This window comes from Lepisosteus platostomus, chromosome 18 (genome assembly GCF_059453375.1).
Source record: "Lepisosteus platostomus isolate fLepPlt1 chromosome 18, fLepPlt1.hap1, whole genome shotgun sequence".
Lineage (NCBI taxonomy): Eukaryota > Metazoa > Chordata > Actinopteri > Semionotiformes > Lepisosteidae > Lepisosteus > Lepisosteus platostomus.
In genome coordinates, this window is record NC_142628.1 from 11,416,236 (window position 1) to 11,438,253 (window position 22,018).

At 36.1% G+C, this 22,018-nt stretch overlaps 1 protein-coding gene across 1 annotated transcript in view; it reads right to left on the reverse strand.

Moving 5' to 3' along the window:
* Window positions 1-5,278: 5,278 nt before the first annotated feature.
* Window positions 5,279-22,018, reverse strand: part of LOC148645660 (transmembrane protein 263) — a 65,731-nt gene continuing 48,991 nt past the window's right edge. The window contains exon 3 of the mRNA XM_088612064.1: window positions 5,279-7,775. Coding sequence (XP_088468190.1) covers window positions 7,489-7,775 — 287 coding nt within the window. The 3' untranslated portion in view covers window positions 5,279-7,488. The remainder of the gene's footprint in view (window positions 7,776-22,018) is intronic.

Sequence of the window (22,018 nt, forward strand, 5' to 3'; positions counted from 1 at the left end):
CCTTTAATATTATCTGACATCTATTGGGGGGTGATTCAGTCACAAAAAGTTAATTCCATTGCTCAAAGAATAAAGTTAATTTCACTTTTAGGAGGAAATTTTGTTTTGAGCCAAAGAAAACTCCATCCTTCACATCTCTGGGCATATTATATTTTTAAAAAGGTTGAATTAATGTTTCAGACTAGCTTGTAATTGCCCTTGAATATCCCTGGTGAGAAGGAGTTACCCGTATTTGGAGTATAATGGTCAAAGTACTTTGCAGATACTGTAGGAACTGGAATTAAGATTTTATCTGAAGAGTTAATGAAGGTTTCAGAATTCTAGTAAGGAAATCTTATGTTTTTGCTAAATTATGTATATAACAAACCGTTCTTTAATATACTTTATTTTTGTAACTGGCAAAAATAGCTTTTAAAATCTCAGTTGATACTGAGACTGCTATTTAATACAGGACAGAGAATTGGAAATGTATATATTTATAAATTTCATCTGTTCTTTATTCAATCAAATAGCATGGATCTGAAACATAAAAATATGTTTAATAGCAATTTGTTTTTTGTTTGAATGTTACCTCCGCAGTCAGTATGTTTAGATTCAGGGCATATTCAGAATGTGTTGTGTACATTTTAAAAATCTTTAAAAAATGGTCTCGACTTTTTTCGGAGTAGGATTAGTCCACACAGCTTTCTTTAATTTTTTCCAAAAAGAAAAACTATAAATACCACGGCCCATAATTTCCCACAAAAGTCTCACGAAAGAAGAGAAAGAAGTGTAAGGCAACCATTCGGAATAATATTCCATCATTAACTATCCATAAGATTTCTTAACAAATCCAATTTTGCCTAGATTTGTGTAATATTAGTCTGAATTTGATGTTTTCATGTGTGTAATACATAATCCAACTATACAGTATTTGGTATAAAAAGGGAATGTTGCTCTACATTGTCAATTTGACGATGCAAAATGGGTGTTGTATACACTTAGTGAAATAATCATTCAGTAATATCATAATGCAATACATAATGATTCTATGGGCAGTTAAGATACTAATATTTAATCTGGTCCATATTGTGATCTTTGCTAAATTCTGCTCTGTGGAATTAGAAACATGGACTACCATTAATTCAACTGGTGAGGAAATTTCTCAGTTCTTCAGGTGATCTGGTGTGTGGTGGGGCTGGTGGTGCAGAATGCTTGTCAAACATCATCGTAATTGGTGCAACCATTTGGATGGATTTGTTCTATAAATTAAATTGTAAAATGCTCTGAAATCTCTGTAATGAAAGCACTAAATGCAGGGAATAAGTAGTAGCATTCATGACATAATGGTCTAATAATAATTCAAATTGACAAATCTCTGTCAGTTTTGATCTTTCCTGCATTGAAGGGTTCTTAATATGTAACACTGAAAAAAATATGTCTTGTAATATTTCTGAAGTGCTAATTCAAAACTGTTATTCAGTGTTGAGCCATTCCACTCATGTTTAAAATATTTAAAAGTCTGTGAGAATGGAAGATTAACATTATTGATTTGATCTGGATTTGAGGGACTCCAGCTTCTTCAGCCACAGTGGAACATTAAAGACACCTGTGAGTACTGTACCTAGGGTAATCAACAAGTACACTGTGTCCAACAAGAAACTGCCAAAAAGAAAATGTTATTCTTTAAAAATGCACAGTTCCAGTGTAACTTTACTGGTAGATGTCAGAATCAAGTTGCCCATACAATCCTCGCTGCCCTGTGCTTCTGATTTTGCTAATGGCTTATTAAGGTCATTCACCCTGTGAAATTAACTGATAGTCATTCACCCTCCTGCCACCTTATTCAGCCATTCAGAAACTCGTATCTCTGCTGTGGAGAGATTGATTTTCTCATATTGTTAACTGAAGACAGTGCATTGCAGGTGAACCAGATAGAAAGGCTACATCCGGCATGCTTTTAACTATATTTAAAATTATAAAAATAAACAGACTTTAAACTGCAGACATCTGGGCAGTACACACTGTATTACACAATGAACCTGTCCACTGAACAGAAATATTGCACATGCTTTGATACTGAATTTTTAATGGAATGGATGCCTGAGGTTCATTGCATTTTCCAAGCAAAACACTCTGTAAAGTGTTAGAAAATCCTATTGCTGTTGAACTCTTAACACCCTGATAAGTTGGTTATGGAGTTTATCTTCTACTGTGGCTCTGTGTCTATCAATTATCATAAGAATGGATTACATCTTCTAACATGGATATAATGGATTATATGTGCTAATGAACCATATGAATAAGAAGCAACTCCCTAAAACAAACTGTAAACCTGAAACCTGTAGTCACTTATTCAGCATTTTTTGTGTTATGAATGTTTTATAGCGAAGACATGTTCTAGCCATTTGTGTACTATAAAACACAGCCCTTCTTTTTATGATTAAGCAAGTGAGTTGTAATACTGTATGGATGGAAAAGGAAGTCTGTGCTTTTACTGACTTCATTTTAACCAAGTATAATCTGGCATTAAGAGCTGAAAAGGCCTACAATCCCTTCTTTGGTTTACCATTCAGGCTGTTACTGTTGGCAAACACAGAAATTGGACTTTATACTAAGAGCCTATTGATGCCCTGTCTTTTCTGGAAAACATTTATGGCCTGCTTACGTGTTAGTCTCGATTGGAAAAAAAAACAAACAGAAAAAAACAACTAACACAGAAACCAGGACTGCCAGCTGTTGTCACAAGGTTAATGAAATCTTTGTCTTGTGTATTTGTAGTGTCTTTTCAGGGAAAAACTTTTGTTTTTGAACATGTGTGTTCTTTTCCCCTCATTCTACCACTGATGAACAAACAGCTGTCACTACTGCCTTGCATTTTAATACAGTGTTTTTTGAATCTACAGGAATTCAGTTACATTAAAAGTTTCTTTCACTGATATACAGTATTATCAGCAAGCAGGTACCTATAAACAGTACACCATATTTTGATTAAACAGAAATTAACTATGTTGCAAATTGAAAAGGACGGTTTCAATAATATAACTGTTAAGAAATCTGAATGTATGCTATGAATAAAAGTACAGTACAAAGCTTTTTAGATGGCATTATAGATGGTACTCAGTTATGTTTCCTGGAATGAATCATTCCCCCTTGACTGTTTTTTTATGAAGAATTAATTTCTGCTTACCCACAATGTACATCAACATCATCGCCAGCTTCCACAGACACAATCCATTCCTCCACAGTTAAAATTGATTCGATTGCCTATCAAAGTCTGTGATTTTTTTAGTCACATCCATTTGTACTGTAGCAAATATAAGAGTCTGCAGTATTTTTTTAGACTGGGTTTCCTTTCACCTTCCTTATACAGGGCTCCAAGCATAGTTAACACCTGTTTTTTCGTACTGTTGGATCTTGGTAGGAAAATTTGAAAGGATACAGACTGTTGAAGATAAGATAAGTGGTTGGGTTTTGAGATACCCCAAATACATGGCAGTATACAGTATGTACAGTAATCTGCACCTGCAACTCACAACTGGCAACGCACTGAAGCTGGGCAGGTGTGAGCCTGGTCAGTACCTGGATGGGAGACCTCCTGGGAAAAACTAAGGTTGCTGCTGGAAGAGGTGTTTAATGGGGCCAGCAGTGGGCGCTTACCCTGCAGTCTATGTGGGTCCTAATGACGGGGACACTATACTGTAAAAAGCCGCTGTCCTTCGGAGGAGACGTAAAACCGAGGTCCTGACTCTCTGTGGTCATTAAATATCTGAGGGCATTTCTCGAACAGAATAGGGGTGTAACCCCAGCATCCTGGCCAAAATTCCCATTGCCCCTCATTAATCATGGCCTCCTAATAATCCCCATCTATGAACTGGCTTCATTACTCTGCTCTCCTCCCCACTGATAGCTGATGTGTGGTGAGCGTTCTGGCGCACTATGGATGCCGTCGCATCATCCAGGTGGGGCTGCACACTGGTGGTGGTGGAGGGGATCCCCATTACCTGTAAAGTGCTTTGAGTGGAGTGTCCAGAAAAGCGCTATTTAAATGTAAGAAATTATTGATTATTATTCTTATCTTTATATACAAGTTTCCTATTACTAAGCCAATTCTCTTCTATTGCACCCTTTCCTTGTGACAGCAGAATGAAGCTGTATTAATAATGAAGGATTTACAATTTAAGCATCCTTAGTAGTTTGCTGCAGTCATTGATATTTTGAAAGCAATCACTTTAAGTTTTGGAAATATTTTGTTAAAATATACCAACAAAAATGCCTTCATGTCTTTATGAGTAGATGCACATAATGCACAAGGATTGAAAAAGGCAGAAATAACAATAATTATAATAAAGATGTTAAAATCTCTCTTAACAGAAAGTTCAAGGTGTGGGATATGTGAATGCCAACTGTGTTGTGTCTGAGCTGTGGAATAAGGAATCCTTTATGATGAACAAAATATATAATTAGTCAGTGAATAAATCTCCACTCAGCGACAATGACCTTGGTTTCCAATTCTTTGCGAATTGAGAAGTTACAGTATTATGAGAAATAATTTACATTTAAAAGTAGTCACGTAGTTATTTGAAAGTGGGAAAAAAAACATGGTCTTGTAATTGCAGCAATAGGTCTTCTTTCTGGAACCAGACACAGAGGAAGAAGAAAGCCTGCCTCCACCCATTCGCACAGGGCTCCTTGCAGCATGCAATGGGAACAGTGATTAGGAAGGAATCCCTAGCAGTAGCTGGACATAAAGGAACCCAGAAGTATTCAAGCTGTAAATCCAGCTGATTTGCCAGAACAAAGAAAAGAATAAATGAATTCAGGGCAGGAACAGAAAAGGCTCAGAGAGGGATGTTAACAGTAAGGGGGAGAGATCTAAAGAAACCAGAGAGAGGGGCTATCTAATGAGAGCAGTACTAAAAGAAATAAAATAAGGGAGGGGAGAAGAATGAACAAGGTGTTGAGTAATTGTTCAAAAGGAACCACAACAAATGTCACAAACGAGGCGTGTCAATGGGAAATTTAAGGTAGATAAAGAGCAATTCATAATTAGACACAAAGCTGTGTTCAGGTGTCTTTTCACGCAAACAGCAAGGCTTGAATGGAAAGTTATCCTAGACTGTTCTTGTGTGTAAAGATTACACAATAATTACTCATTACTTGTCTCTGGCTTTAAAAAATAACATAACAATGCCATGGATTAAAATAAATGTGCCACAAATACAGTAAATCGCTAATTTATTCACTCCCCCTGAAATGAGAACACTTTTGGAAAAAAAAACATTTTGTGATTTCTACATTAAAATACAGAGTTACTTTATTTATTTATAGATTTTATAGAATACAGCATCAAGTTTGCAAAAATAGTTCTATAATAGACAAAATCTAACTGGTCTTAGAATTTTGATTTACAGTAACAGGGTCTCCAGTTCCTACAAGAACCTTATGTGAAGAACAGGTGAAAAACAGATAACCAAGTGGTAAGAATTAATTTGGAAAAATGTACTGCATCATATACACTTAGTTACAGTCCCTGAAACATGCAATGTATTCATGTACATAACTATCATGCAGATTCAGTACTTTGTTATTTCAACTGCCAGTAAAGAAAGCTCACAGTGACTTGTATAAGCAAACACTTAGGTACAATAATTGAAAAGTTCTTTTTCTTAAACATAGAAAAATGAATACATCTGGATTGCTAGAAGAGAGGAAATACAACTTTATATGAGCAAAACAGTTCTACTGGAAATATGCATTACATCATAGAAAATGTACAGGGTTTCAAGAAATTAGTTCTTTATGCATTTTGAATTTTATTTTCTACCCTTGAAAAATACAGCACACCTCTGTATTTAGCTAATCTACACAGGCACATCAAAATACATTTATGCAAAGAAGTCTATGCAAGTTTTGGGCATGATGTAACCACTTATCCCCAGCCCTTGCAACTTGATGTTTTCATTACTATCATGGGACTGCCTAGGATTCACCCCTGCAGTGCTTGCATAAAAATGGGATTTTTCTTTTTTGGAAATGGTTTCTAGCTTTCTTCCCAAAAAAGTTGTGATACTGGATGAGGCACCCCCTTTAAAATGTATACAATCCTTACCGATTTACACCCAGAAAATAATTTTAGCAAGTCATCTTTGAGCCGTTTCAAAAAATAAATAGTAGACTATAAGCGTCTATTTCCATATCTGTGACAGAATATGGAGAATATGATACTGAGTATACCTTTATATTACATAACCTACCTATGGATTATTGTTAATTTTTTCCTGGTCCTTTTTTACATACTGTAGGTACTGTAGGACAAATCTTGGAAACAAAGCAAAAGTTCTTATTATTGCCAAGTCATCCACTTTCCATGGGAAAGTATTCCAGGCAGGACAGCTATGTTAGGTCTGTCTTCTGAACCAATCCAAACCACACCTGCGTGCTTGATTTCTGAAGTGGGGATGCAAGTGGACAAATCAACACACAATTTTTGTTACTTATGCTGACTGTACCAACAGGTAGAATTTAATATCAAAGTCCTCATTTTAGGACAATGGCCCATTGATTGTTGCTGGATGGAGCATGCTGTGAAAACAGGGAGTGTTTCCGGAATTAACAGATTGTTCCACCTTCTCACAAGTAAAGCACACAAAACAACATTTAACAGAACAGTGGAAAGGCGAGGGGGTTAGAAAGCGATACAATAATTAAGTCAGCTAAAACAATTCTGAACAGAGAAATTTCATCACTAAAGGTAGCAGAACTTGAAAATGTCAAAGTCTTTTTGATTTCAGTCTTGCAGGTGACCAGTGCTTTACGATACTGGCCTAGTAAGCCTTTATTGCTTTCTAAAATGAAAGTTAAAAACCCAGGGAAAAGTAAGTACTTTTAAATAGACCTTCGAATCTGGATTTTTAAAATTTATTTTAAAAGTCAAACTCTCTAAGCTTGTAACGACAATATGTTACCGAACTGTTTACACAAGTCCGTGTGCTGCTTTTACAGCACCTACACCACTTACAGTATGTTCAACATCACGCAACATGCATCAGGTCTGCTATCTAGCCAAGGTGAAAGGTCTGGCTACTAATATTTGCGTGTTGGAAATGAAAGGCATTGTCCCACTTATTGCCTGCAACACTTGAAAATATAACTGCAGCATCATAAGGCCAGAAAAGGACCATTTTTTGTCTTGAAAAATAGTGCATATTTTCTCACAAAATAAATGTGACTAGTGTATGGCCATTCCCCCAGTAAACTATATATGTTTTTATTTATCTTGTCTGTATCACTATGTTTTTAAGCAATAAAAAACACACCTCACTTTCTAAACAATACACATAAGTACTGCAGGGGCAAGCAAGAGGCTAATGGATATCTTTTCTGGTCACCTTCTCCATGAACAAGTGCCCTAGCAGACAGATGCTCAGCTGTGACCAGGTATATCCAAGACATAATCCCAAAAAAACAAAAAAACACAAAAGCAAAAACTGGAAATGAAGGGAAAATCTAGTCAGACTTGTCTTTTTTCTTTGGTGTGAAGGGAACTTTGTTGGCCATTGCAGAACCCACGGCTCCCACGCCTCCCGTTACCACGGAAACGCTCCCCTTCACCAACCCGACGCCAGCCGCGGGCACACTTGTGACGGCCGTTTTGGTGAGCGCCAGGCTTTTGCTACCGACCCATGCCACGCCACCCAGGGTGGCGCCCACCGCTCCCCTGGTGATGTTGAAAAGGCCCCCCGTCACTCTCCAGATCACCCCAGCCTCCTCCTTGGGGTGGCCTTTGTCAGAGTCTGAAAAACAAGACCGAGGTATCTATGAGACAAAGTCAGCACACATTTTTCTAGTAACTGGTAACTGAGAGAGCCACAGACCAGCCTGTGACAACATTTTATTCAATAGTTAATCTGCTTAGGACAGGATTAAGTCTTTTAAAACAGTTATGAATGCCACTAAATTATTATGCCACAAAGAGGAATTATCAAACAGAGACTATAATTATAGCATCTCATCACCATGGGTACTCCAAGATCATGGTAACATATTTAAAGTTATAGTACTGTGCTAAATGAAACCGACCACTTTTAAAGTGCCTCTTAGATTATGTTCTGCACACAAAGCAATTCGAATTTACTTGATAACAGTACTGTATGTTTTAGCTACTGTCTTAATACTGTTTATCAGCATAAAACAATAGAACTACATGTAATCTTTCTTAATTTGCAAGAGAAAATAGTTTTGCAAAGTGCTTTACATGTTCTCTATATCACAGGAATACCATCACTATGCATTTGATTTGATACTATGCATTTTATACTAAGCTAACTCATAAAATCTTAGTTGCTTTATTTTCAGATCCTTACTGGTTTATAATTTTAATTAAAAATGCAGACACTATAGCCCTTGAAGTGTTTTCACTTTAAACGCAAACTATTCAAAGAATTATATATGAAGCACATTATTCGGATGGCTCAAAGCAATGAGGAAATAAAACATAAAAGGAAGTGGAAAGAGATGAAGAAAGATGTTTTTAATACAATCTGACTTGGAGAATATGTAATGCTTTCTGTTTTAGGCACTGTCTCTTGAGTTTAGAAAACACAATTAAAAGGCATCTTCTAATCCAAATGTACTGGTTCCATTTTAAAACGGATTCTTGTTGCAGTTACCTTTACCATGGTAAAAGTAACCTCAAAGTAACCTTGGTTTCGTGCCTTAAAATGTTAAATTAATTTTGCATCTATCACTCTGAATCTAAAAATAACATGTACGTGATAATGAAATGAATGATCAGCAGAATGCAGGCTTGAAAAAAAAACAATCTAGACATCTCAAATGTACATACAGTTCTTAATTAAAGGATTCTTGATGCTGAAAAATACCCAGCGCCAACAATAAATATTTGTATGGCTGATATTCTAATACTTATTGGGAGTTGTGTTCTGCTAATGTTTTTTTCCCATCAAAACACCATCTGTGTTCTTTAAAAGTAGTTCACACAAAGCAGCTCTTACGAATGAGTCAGTGCTTTTTAATCCAAGTGAGATTTGCTTTATCCTTAAGAAGAGGATTTTTTTCATCTTTCCTTCAGCTGCTTGCTTACATCTAACTTCCCAATATCTGCCACATGTGAGCAGAAATATCCCTCCTAGATCACAAAGCCAAGCACTGGCAAACCAGTCATTGTTTAAAGACACAGCTGGAGACAAGACTTTGCTATACCAGTAAACCCACTGATGTCAGTTGGTAAAGAACAGTAGTTCCCTATACACTATATGCTCCCAGATCCTTTTCCCCATCTCTAAAACTCTACGTGGTAGGATAAACCACGGTCAGCAATAAATTACATACTGTAATGTGACATTGTACATTTTTCTCCTGCCATTCTTGGCATCCCATTGTGGTGACAACATCACATTTCCTTGCATTTGTTCATGGATTTGAAGAATTCACGTGCAAAGACATTAATATCAGTCCACGTGTGAGTAAACGAGCACATCCACAATTAATATATTAAACTGAGCACTTTGGAAAAGTTTAAAATAAAACCAATAATAGCAGGTGAAGGGTACATGTGCCAATAACTGGTGCTAGGCAAATTTAAGGAGACTTAATAAGACTGATACAATATGCAGACGACCTGGACTTGAATTGTCTGAAGTTTTTCACTTCAGTCACAACAAAACCATTAGCATAAGTGAGATAAAAAGGAACAAGGCCAACATATTTCCACATTCCAGCAGAAAGCATTGAAAACTAGGTTCCAGAGCAACAGGGAATGCACAGCAGACAGGATACATGAAGAAAAGGTGAAGACTTCATTTTATAAGCATTCACCATGATGCATTTATCAGAGCAGTCTTGCACGTTTGCCTTGTTTGTCCCATGGTCATTAGGGCTTTAACATACCTTCATTGTGTACTGCAAGAAATATTTCTTAGAGCCATCTTGTCATGTTATCTCATGGTATTTCCATGGGTTACTGCAGTAAAATACAGCATGTTAATACAATTGCAAAAAGTAAAAGTGCTGGTATACAATGCTACATTCACCTAAGAAAACCTTTAAAAGTATGAAGGATAATGATGTTTCGTACATTTTGTGCATTGGAGTAGCTCAAGGCCTTTCAGGTCCACTATTTCTTTGAATGTGTCTAAGTGAAAATAAGTGGTCAGTCCAAGCATGACAGTACACTTAAGTTTCAGGTTGCTAGGTATTTATCAGTAGTAAATTGTGATGTAATGCAAAGTAAATTATTATACATTAAGGAAATCCAGAGGAAGCCTTCCATGCAAATCAATCCTCAATCCTAGTTGAGGAGGATGGATGCTGAAATTGTTTTTGACACAACAAAGCATTGAGAAACTATCCCGAGAGAAGATGTATATATCACTGCTTATTCTTGTTACACATTTTGTCTTTAATCTTTCTAATCTTTCATGATGCAATGTTATAAACAAGTGCTCAAAAGAAGCCTTTCATTTACTGCACCACTGAGAAACTGTGAACATATGCTTTTCTGAGCATCTTCACAAGCTAATTAAACACCTCCTTTATCCATGTTTTGTGAATAAAAACACTGCATGAATTAATGGGTGCAATTTTTCACAATTCACAAATACCTCTCTGTGAATGATCAAAAATCATTCTGGAAAAGTCAAATTTGAGAAGTACAAGTCACAAAATCCTGTGTCTGCCCCAAAGAGGAAACAAACCCCAGTCAAATAGACACACCTGGGCAGTAACAATCAGCACAGGTGTAAAATGCTACTTAGTATGTGTGTTTGGACTGTTGGAAAGAGAGTGACAGAAATAAGGTGTTTAAAGAAAGCAGCTGGAGCTCTTTTGGGATATCTACAGTACCTTTGTTTAGAAATGAATCTGAACTAGACTTTGGCCCAAACTTGGGCTTTAATAAATCCTTGTTTTCTAAAGATGGATTTCGGTTTCATTTTAAGCATTTTTGTCTTACTGGTGTTACAAAAAGTGTCAGATTACTCTGGAATTTGTTTCTCATAGTTTGGGTTTCTGTGCATTAAAGTATGCACCCCCCTTTCAAATGAGGTCCAGAAACACAACCCAACCCTGCCCAGCGTGTTCCACTATATACAGTATATTGGACAGTTTCTGTGTTAGAGAGGGGGATTGATTTTGTAACATAAGTTTACTTCAGAGTATTTTATTCATTACAATAAAAATGGCAAATATACCTTGACACATGGCCATTTGTTTGTTTTAAAGAATAATGCAATACAAACTACATTGAAATATTGCTTTAAATGTCACTTCTTCTCAGAATTGCATTATACAATGTAGACTTAGTTGGAAAGCATTCAGCATGCAGACTGCACTCTGTGGGCTCAGAGACATATCATGCATATGTAATTTGCTCTCTAATAATCACTTTTAGTAGCCTAAAAATGAAAAATAAAATCATTACTATAATATAACTACTAATAGATATAGTAAAACTACTGTAGTGTTTTATAACTGTAAAATGTTGAGATGGTGTTTTTCAAAGCATGAATACTGAGGAATGTGAAGGATTAGTGGAACAATTGCTTCCCTGTGATTTGAATATTTTTATCTTCAACTATCCCTTTAATTTTTAAAATGTACTGTTTCTTAAAGCTTTGCAAGTTATGTAAATGGAGATCATGCATACTGAAGGGACAGTAATGTAAGAAAAGGCTGAAGTTATCTAGGTAGTATTATACTGGCTGAAAAATATGTAATAAGTATTTTAATAGTTGAGTTTAAGCAGGCTTTATGCCAAAATCCATCCATCCATTTTCTATCCACTTCTTCCAATTGTGGGTCACAGGGGAGCTGGAGCCTATCCTGACAAGCAACAGATGCAAAGCAGATGCACTTTGAATGGGACACCAGTCCATTACAGGCACACACGGGGAACACACGGGGCACACATGGGGCACACATGGGGCACACATGGGGCACACATGGGGCACACACGGGGCACACACGGGGCACACACGGGGCACACACGGGGCACACACGGCCAATTTTCCCAGAAGCCATGAGAGGAAAGTGAAGCACCTGAAGGAAACCCATACAAACACAGGGAGAACATACACAATCCAAGCAGATTGTACTGGAACCCAAGGCTCCAGTACTGCAGCGTGCCATCGTACCACCCTTTATTCCAAAATGAATGAAAAAAGGAAACACAAAGTATTTTACTTTTTATTTCACCATCTATTTTGTAAACAAAGTAATACAGCCTCCTGTTAAGTTCAAAGCTGGGTGCAATTGCATAAACAGCTGTGGTGTACATATACATTTGCATCTTGATAGCATACTGTATATTATTTCTAAATCCTACAACTCTGTATTGGATTCACCATTGAAGTGGTTAGAAAATGGATGGATAGATGGATATATTTCTGAATTTTTAAAGTATTGGATTACTATACATTTCCTGATTTTCTAAGAAACTTGAAGAAATGCAGAGAAAAAATATTCTGGTTCATCCAGAACCCAGTAAAGATTTTTGATCAATGTATACAGAAGTGTTTTTACAGAGGGAGAGAGCACATGTACCAAGCATGAGTGCAGACAACCATCTTTCACAGAAGCAGTCCTGGTAAATAGAACAATTACAGTAAAAGCTTTGGAGTTAAATTTATAAATTCTTGATTAGCTGCTCAAAATTCCTGATGCTGAATCAAAATACTGATCAGCATTATCATATTATTATTAAGGTTGAGCACAATACAAGCTACAGGAATTGTCTGTTGTCATGATCACGATCGTAGAACTTTTGGACTTTTCAACACAAAATTCTGTAGGACTGAATATATAAAATATTGCTTGAGGAAACAGTTTTCTGACCTTCAATGTATAAAATAATGTTGCTACGTCTTTCAGTTGTCTGTGATAAATTTACAAAACCCTAATATACTAATCACTTCGTGAAGTGATTTCTTCATGGTACTGCATTTAAATTTCTAAATCTCTTTGAGTGCTTCACAGCAATTAATGAGGATTCATGAAATGTATTATGTAGTTGTAATGGTACTTTTTTGCTGTTAGAGCTTCAGAAACTGTTATAAGAATGAGCCATCTGCCATAAGGATTTACTTCTTCTCAATCAATACAACAGGTCCCAAATGTATAAAAGGTTCTAAAGATTTACCTGCACTGAAGATTGAGTTTCTATAAAGTAACCATCAACCCTAATATTTCAAGAATTAAGAAGTAGTATAGATAATTGCTTGGAATACTGAACCTTCGTAGTACAGGACAGACACCATACAATCTCATCATACTGTTACACCTCAAATACGAGCAGTACAGTGTGCCTGAATCAATGAGCACCAGCTTTAGGAATAATCAAAGTGGTCCATTTAAGAAATGCAAAATGCTGAAATAAGAAATATTATTTTTTTTTGCTTTTGTACAATACAGCCAAAGGAATAAAGTATTTTATATAAAGTATATTTAAAAATATACAAAACGTATCTTTGCAAAGAATTTTGGTACAGTGCTTGTAAAAACATGTATTTTCTAATTACAAATGGACAGAATGGTAAGAAGCTCTGAACTGGGTGGGGCTTTGTACTTCAATGACACGGCTAGTTCTCTATCACTATCACTATGGACACTTCCTCAGGTCCACTGGGTAACACCCACAGCTTTCACAGCTACATTCCTGGTCTGTCCCACTTCATGTTTTTTTTTTTGCTGGAGACAAAAAAGCACAATGGTATATCTGATTTTATCCTGTGGAAATTGAGATTGATTTCTGCAAATGAAAAGAATCAATATAGCAGGACACTTCAGGCAAATGTATGAGTATCTCACCCTTGTCCAAGACCTTTAATTCTGAAAGTTAAAACAGTAAAACATCTTTCTGAGCTTTTAATTTCTGTTTATGAATATGATCTGCTTATATTATACGTTTAGGAATGGTAGTCTATTTTGCTTTTCCTTCAAATGGCATTCATGTCTACAGTGTTTCATTTTTTTAAAACAGACACCATGGTAGAAAGCATGTTACCACTGTTATAATTTCAACTAAAACCAATCACTGAAATACTAACATATTGGCTAGGGGGACAATTTGACATTCTACAAACCAGCAACTAGTCCCTGGGGCATTCACTCAGTTCTGATCTGATCAGACTTCCCCATTTTCTTCAGTGAACTGGTATGTTGTTTTCACTTACAGTACATCATGTCAAAAACATACATCTTAAATACCCCTAAATTCTCTCTGGAAGTTAAATCATCTTAGCAGCTAGGTCAGGAACAGGCTTGAGTAACAGAAAGGGGTCTTTTTAAACAGATTTTGGCAGCCAAAGTCATTTGTCATTAGATATGAGAAAATATACAGCAGGTGCCATTTCAAATAATACTTGCAGACTATTACTGGTTTCAGGAACTGTTTATGAACGAAAGGGCAACCTGTCCTGTTATATTCGTATACTTACACATGGATGCTCAGATTGTGGATGTATGATGAGTTACAGCCATTTCTACGTAACACAACAATGTGAAAACTAAATATCTTGTGGATTAATATTTTTATGCTTAGTAATTGTCAACATAAATACCACACTCTTTTTTGTTTTAAAGGTTAAAGACAATAAAGTTGGCTTGTTATGCATTTTAGATGTTTAACAGAAGAAAACATACAGGCTGTACTACAAGCAAGGTCTCATGTACAGTATTTTTACTCCAATTGTTTTCCTTTATACTGTACATGTGCCCTGTAGTGCTTTGAGTTACTGAAATGTGCTTATAAACAGAAAGTATTATTAATTGTAATCCTACAACGAGAAACTGGTGGGGAACAAGATGCTAAAGTAAAGTAGATTGAGGCTGCCTCAAAGATACAGAGGAAATTGACTGTGGGTCATTTCTAAACTACAGTATTACCAGAAAGAGAACTTGGAAAAAATACTGGTATAGGGTTTTGGGGGAAGGGATATACACCCTTACAGAATCTAATTCTACCTGCTGAACTTCATGAAAGGTTCTGAAATCAGCTACTGACGCTGCTGATAAAATGCTGACAGTTTCTAGATTAAAATCGCTAAAAATAATCTCCAGAAGGCATATTACATCCAAAAATTACATTCTGCAATCACAGGTTTGCAGATGTAGAGAAGGAATTTTGCTTTGAAAAAATGTGGTATTCTTGTGGGAGTTTAGTCCACGGATTTTTGCTTTATGCATTTTGCAAAAATAATTCAGATATATTTTACCACCTACTGTAAACGCATTACAATGACCAAGCCTGGATATACAATGAAATAAAAATCAAAGCTGATATTTTGCTTTAGCTCACAATGGCTTTCTCTGCTACTATTTGGTAAAAAAGTTTGCAGCTGTTGAATTGTAGTCAACTTCAATTAACTTCGATTGAAAAATAAGTGATTAAAACAGCCCAGTGATAAAATATTCAAAATTCCAAATTAGGCTATATTTTGAAATTAAGTACTACCTAAATTAGTGTCATGTTGCTGTCTTTTTCACCTTCTAATTGTGAAATCTGTAGTGTATTAGACTGTAGAATATACTGCAGTCAACTGTGGCAAAATGTTGTAGATAAAACCTAGCTTAGATAAAACCTAATATAGCTTCCATACAGTGGAATAAAGATAGATAATACTTTATTTATCCCGTTGGGAAATTGATGAAAAGTATAGATACTATGTACTGTATAAGGACTGTGATAGGTAGACAGACCATGCTAGACCATCCACAAATAATTAAAATAGAACTTGAAGATCCCTGAAGATTGAAGATGGAAAAAAGAAAGAGACATTAATGAGCTAATGTTCTTCATATGCCTGTGGTGAAAATCCCAGCCAAACCTGTTGTCAGATCTTGTTAATGTCCTGTCAGGACAATCTTTGGGTTATATTGATCTCACAAAAGGTTAAAGACTAAAACATTTTGCACTCTGCTCTAAAATTAAACTGGTTTTCATAATACATCCACTTTGTATATTAAGACAAAAATGTTAGCTGATGGACTTTCAGCTCTCTATTTGCATTATACATGCTACATGCCTGCTAGAGGCTTCATATTGGTTAAGCTGGACTATTTTTAAAAATAATATCCATCTATTTTCAGCTTGATTTTATTGGTGGGGGCAGTGGCTAAAAATAATGTATCCTGAAGAATTCCAAAAAATCAAAAAGCACACACTGCTTGCTTTCTGTGGAAAATTCCAGAGATGGCAGTAAATAAATACCGTACCCAATCAATGCTGCTGCAAATACAGCCAAGATATTTTTTTTCAGCTCTGTGGAAATCAAAACCTGGCAATACAGATGGCTGTAACAGGCTGATGACTTGTTCAGGTTGAATTAACTGCCATAACTATGACAGACTACTACACAGTATGAGGTTTGGTCAGTAAAACACAAGTTGTTTCAGTCAACTGTCTTAGAGTTGTCACTTATACATTTCAGCAAGAACATTAAAAAGAAACATTAAGTTTATGTGATATTCCTGTGCATCACTAATGTTCTTAAGTTTCCATGATTTATTTCTCTTCTGTTTCGCATTCACAGGTTTGGCAATTATGAAAGAACACCTGCTGTGTGGCCATTTTCCATTTCCATCTCCAGATCAAGGCAATCATTAGGTCATGTGAAGCACTGACTGATAGGCAGGTGTACTGTAGAAGGAGAGTTTTCAAGAAATAATGCTTCTATATACATTTTTGAAAAACATTCCGAATCTGGGACAATCAAACCTTCGTTACACTGCTTGTGAAAGATTTTTAAGGCATGTTTACAGTCTTATACACTCATGCAAGTGTAACCACACTTGTATCAGGTTTACTGTGCTTTGTTATGGACTTGTTTGTTTTACCATAGCACTCTTAACATATACTAAATAAAATCAGAGCAGGGTGAAGTATAACACGGTAAACTTACAGTATATAAGGCATTTTCTGTCCAAATTTCACGTTCCTTGTGAAGCGCTAAGCACTAAAGATTAATGAGAATACAATGCAAAACAATTACACACCCCAAAATAAAATGCCTGCAAGGGTCATTAGGATATTACACTGTGATCATTTCCAGCCAAGCTTTTGAGGCTCTAATCTTCAAACTAGCACAAAGTCCCCGCTGAATCCCAAAGAATGAGGTTACAAATAAATTAAAACTTCCACTGGTAACTGCAGGGCAAACATTTAAAGACTGGGCTTATTGTATGCTGATCAAGCAAAAAAAAAAGTACCATCCCATATATTTTACATCCATCTTTCTTAGGCAAATTAAGCAGAGAGCTGAAGATATTCACTTTCATTTTTATGGGAGTACTGTAATGCAAATAAGTGGCTTTTCATAGTGCATTATAATTTATAAAAGGTGATACTAATCGTTTTTAGTTTTTCTTGTATTTGACAAATAAGTATATTTTTAGACAACAGCAATCTACACCTTATGGGAACATTAATGAGAAAACAGGATAACCAAAGATGACAATCTTCTAATAAGTCTTTTTTCAATTCAGTTTTGCTCATTAATCATTAATTTGAAATCTAATACCACTATGATTACTCATAATAAGCTCTTAATGCAGTCAAGAAATCTGAAATGAAATATCTTCAGTGAGAAATGTTTTGTTAAACCACTGCACAATGTACCCAAGTTATAATACAAGCACCTCTGCATCACCATTTTGCAGTCTTTCTAAGGGTTGAATAGGATGTGATTTCACACAAAGTCAGGCCCTGATAAAATGAAACACCAATGGCCTTTTTTAGAAAGGTCATGCATGGATCTCCTTTGATTGCTACTACAGCACTTACATAGTCTTAACTGGGAGATTCTAAAACAAGGCCAAAATAATAAGCAATATACTGTACCTGAAGCTTCTAGTTGATTGAGCAAGAAAAACAACATTTCAGCTTTCTAAAACTGTTTAACAAAATAGTTAATAAAAAGGCATAAAGGAATACCCTTGTATTAAAAAGAATATGAGCATAAGAGAACTGGGGAAAATGAAAAGTCATGAAGAGCAGGAATACTGATTATTAGACGACACTGTAGACAACCAACGCATTTAATGTACAGTATACAGTATACTGTACTTTAAATAAATATGCATTCCTAAACATGCAGTAATTTAAAAAAATCCATAAAGTACATAAACATTACGACACATAAAACACAACCTACGATTAACACAATTGCAGAGTTACCTCACATGTATTCTATTAAACTATGTGTCTGTAATCTGACTCCCATTGAAAAAAAAAAGACCACTTAATTAAAATGTAAGATGTGAAATACTGGTTCATCCCCATGCATGATAGATTATTAATGCCTAAATGGTCCACAATAATGATATTTTTAAACGGGTTTTGGTAATAAAATAACACTTGATGCCTCCCCTAAAATATTTCTTAATTAATAAAAGCAATCAGCTCTTCCTAAGGTGGTCATTGTGTATGCATCTTAATCATCTGTACTACCTATAAAGCAAGCCACAAATCCCCTCCAAGCTGACTATTTACAGCCAACTGCAAGATATTTTTCCTGAATGAAATTTATGTATTGATGCCAGTCTCACAGCTACAGCCCTTCTTTTATGCCGCATTAGAGAGCTCACCGTTTCGTAAATTAAATTTATATTGTAAACAAGATGTACAATTTTACCTTCAACAATTTTCAGTATAAGCCACTGGCAATACCGCTGAGACTGAAGCAGTTTTCCTGCTTGATTATTTAATAAATCACATAGACTGTATAGTTATGTGGATTCATTTTTTAAATTTTTTTTTTTAAATACAGTACATCTGTTAAGGACAACTTCTCATTTACAAAGTAGAGAAATCTCATTTACAAAGAAGGATATTTACAGGAGAAATCGGAGGGAAGTACGTTGCTCAAGAGTATGACAACACTATCCTACTCAAGACTTGAACCCGGGACCCTCCAGACCTGAATGCTACTCCACACTGTTAACACAATTATAGGCTTTATTAATTGTTGGCTTTATTAAAAATCATTAAAAAACATTACAATTATGAGGCAACAGGGGACAGTTAAAAAACAAAATCAAATAAAGTAACAAAACACTAAAAATCATCACAATATGTCAACATGGAGACAACACCACAGCTTTTTTTCTGTAAATTACATGCCCATAATGCTAAAGAGATTGTCCCCATTGTATGAATGGTTTATCACTGTCCATGTTCATCATCAAGTTCCTGCCTTTGTCTGTACTGTACATCATAAGCATGGCACCTGCAGAGCAGCATGACATACCCATTTGTTATCTCTGCTGCTGTGCAATGCATCTTTCTGACAGCAGACAAATAGAGCAAGACACGGAAGACATCCTGCAGATCCTGTTTAACAATTCAAATCCAACTGGGTCTCACTCCTTTTCTTAATTATTAAAGCTATCATTAAAAAAGCAGAATGGTCAGGTGACGACTCTTGCTCTTCCAAGAGCACTCTGCTATACAATATCTCCACTGTGCAATTTTCTGTGAGAAAGTCTGGGAAGGTGGTAATTACCCATTTTTCACACAATAGCTTCGCTTTAGAGTGGTGCTACAATTTAACAAGGCCCCTTTCTCACCAGATTCTAGCAAATGAGACTGCTCCTCTCTTTAGCAGCATCAAGTGTCAAAGCCTGGATTGAAGTACATGGCCTATTATTTTTTTTTTGCACACATGGTTATGAACTTAAAAAAGGGGAGAAAATGACTAGAATATTACACAAGCAAATCTGAAATTTTACATGGTATAGGATGAGCGCACATTATTTATCTGCCTGTGTCAAAAGCAGTTAAAGCTTGTTCAGAAAGAATCACATTTGATTCACGTCCCAGTTAGCTACATACTGCATCTTGAATGATTTCCTTCTTTGTAAATGTTATTACATCTACATTTTGTTTTACTATTACAGGGATTTTCATAATGTCTAACATCATGCATTAAGAAAACATGTATAGAAAGAGAGACATACATCAATAAATACATAACTGTGTTAAAAGTTCAGGGAGATTACCAATGACGCACAATCCCTATCACATTATAAAATGGCAGAACTCACAGGACTGCAATGGCTCTTCTGCTGTAACAGAAGAGAATCCAACCTGAGCTCCTCACTGAGAAGAGGAAATCTTTTGGGATGGGTGCTGAGCATTTTCTAAAACTAATGATACATGCTTAGAGTTTGCACGCCCTCCCAAAGCCGCTGTCTTTCCTGAGAGGAGACAGTGGGGAAAAACAGAAATGATTGCAGAGCACCATATGTAATTTTGCCACGGCTATCACTGGATAGCATTCTCACAATACATCAAAATAAAAACATAAAGTAGATGATTTTCTGCTCCACTGCTACAACATTTATCAATGAATTTCTGCTGCCTCTCCAGGAAGGCCCGAGCAGAGAGACTCTGGAGGAGAGCCTCCCCACGGAGCTGGCGAAAGTGTAATTGCAACGAGCACAAACAAATGTTTGTGGTGTAGGCCTGGCTCATAAGTCAACTGTAATAGCTCCTGACTTCAGCTATGTGACCAAAGAGTCTGACAGAACATCTCCGTGCCTGTACTGCTAACAGGTGAAATGAGTCTCTGCTGAATACAGGCCTGCTTTCCGGAGGACAAAAGGTGACTGAGATATGTACAAACAGGATGCAATCAATTAACTCCCACCGTCTTGCTCAATGCCTTCTGAGTCATCTGAGGCGTTTTCTTCAATTGGGCGAGAGTAATATCTACAGTAACGACAGCAATTACATTCATTAAGAAGATGCATCAAGGCATCCATTGATGGCTGTTTTCAGCGAAGACACCAACAGGATCCTACACTTACAATGAAGCCATATGAGGGATGGGAGGGAAGCCCTTGCTAATTTCAGACAGGCCAAATAAAATGAGCAGCTGTGAAACGCTGACAGTGCAATTTTTATTTCTGTGAAAGCAAACTTGCAAGTACTACAATTAATGCTTTTGTAGTTGTATTTAATGGCATTAACATTATATGCTGGGATCAATCAGTTTCTGAACAACACTTTGATCCTCTATAACATACTGAAATTTGGATTCATTGAATAAAATTGGATTGGCTGTTTAATAAACTGGATATGAAATTACAGCCTGGAGTTTAACAATATAACTATACCCACACATAGTGATCATAACAGCAGGAGATAGATTTGAATGTCAAAACAAAATGACCTGTTTGTCAGCATGAACTTATCACAGAAAATCTGTACTGTATGTACAGAACAATAGTTACTTATTGCTTGTCTATTACTGAACTGCATATGTCAGTGAGGCATAGCATGATGGAGGAAGCTGTAAGTGAATCCTGGTTTTCAAATCACTGTCTCTCGTTTCACATCCCTAGCACAGCTTTTGCCCAAATTTCCAGTTTAGCTAGTAGCACACAAGAGAAATGCAACCCTTTCATCTCCATTGTTTCTCATTAAGATGCAGCTTGCATATTAAAAAAAAATCATTAATGCAATTAGAGCCTCCTGGTTTGTGCGAGAGGGTCACTGAGTCAGTCTTGAGCTGTATTACCCTGAAGCGTGAAGCAAAATGAAAATTTCAATAAGAGTGGTTCAGTTCTCTGTAGAATTGAGCCCCAAGCCCCCTTCATGGTCCCAGAAATTGTCAGTCAAGCCTGGTTAGCTCAGAGTCGAGTTTTTCACAAGGAATTTGAATGACTTAGGGAGTTGCTCACTGGATGAGGAAGGAAAACAATATCCTTACATACATCATTTCTTTTGACAACTGACTACTGCTCCATGCATGTGTCAGATATCTGCTCTGATGTTTACTTCAAAAAGGGATGGTTTTAAAAAAAGCTAAAAAAGTGCAAACAAAAACCAATCTATATTTCTTAACAGTAAAAGTTTTTTTTTCTGGTAACAGATGGAGATGAAAAATATGACAAGCTCTAAAACACAATTGGGATTTGAATTTACAAGCACCTTAAAAATTTCAAACCGTGTGTAAAAGATTATTCTCTGGAGGAGAAACAGAACGACAATCACTGCTCTTCTGCTGTATTATCGCAT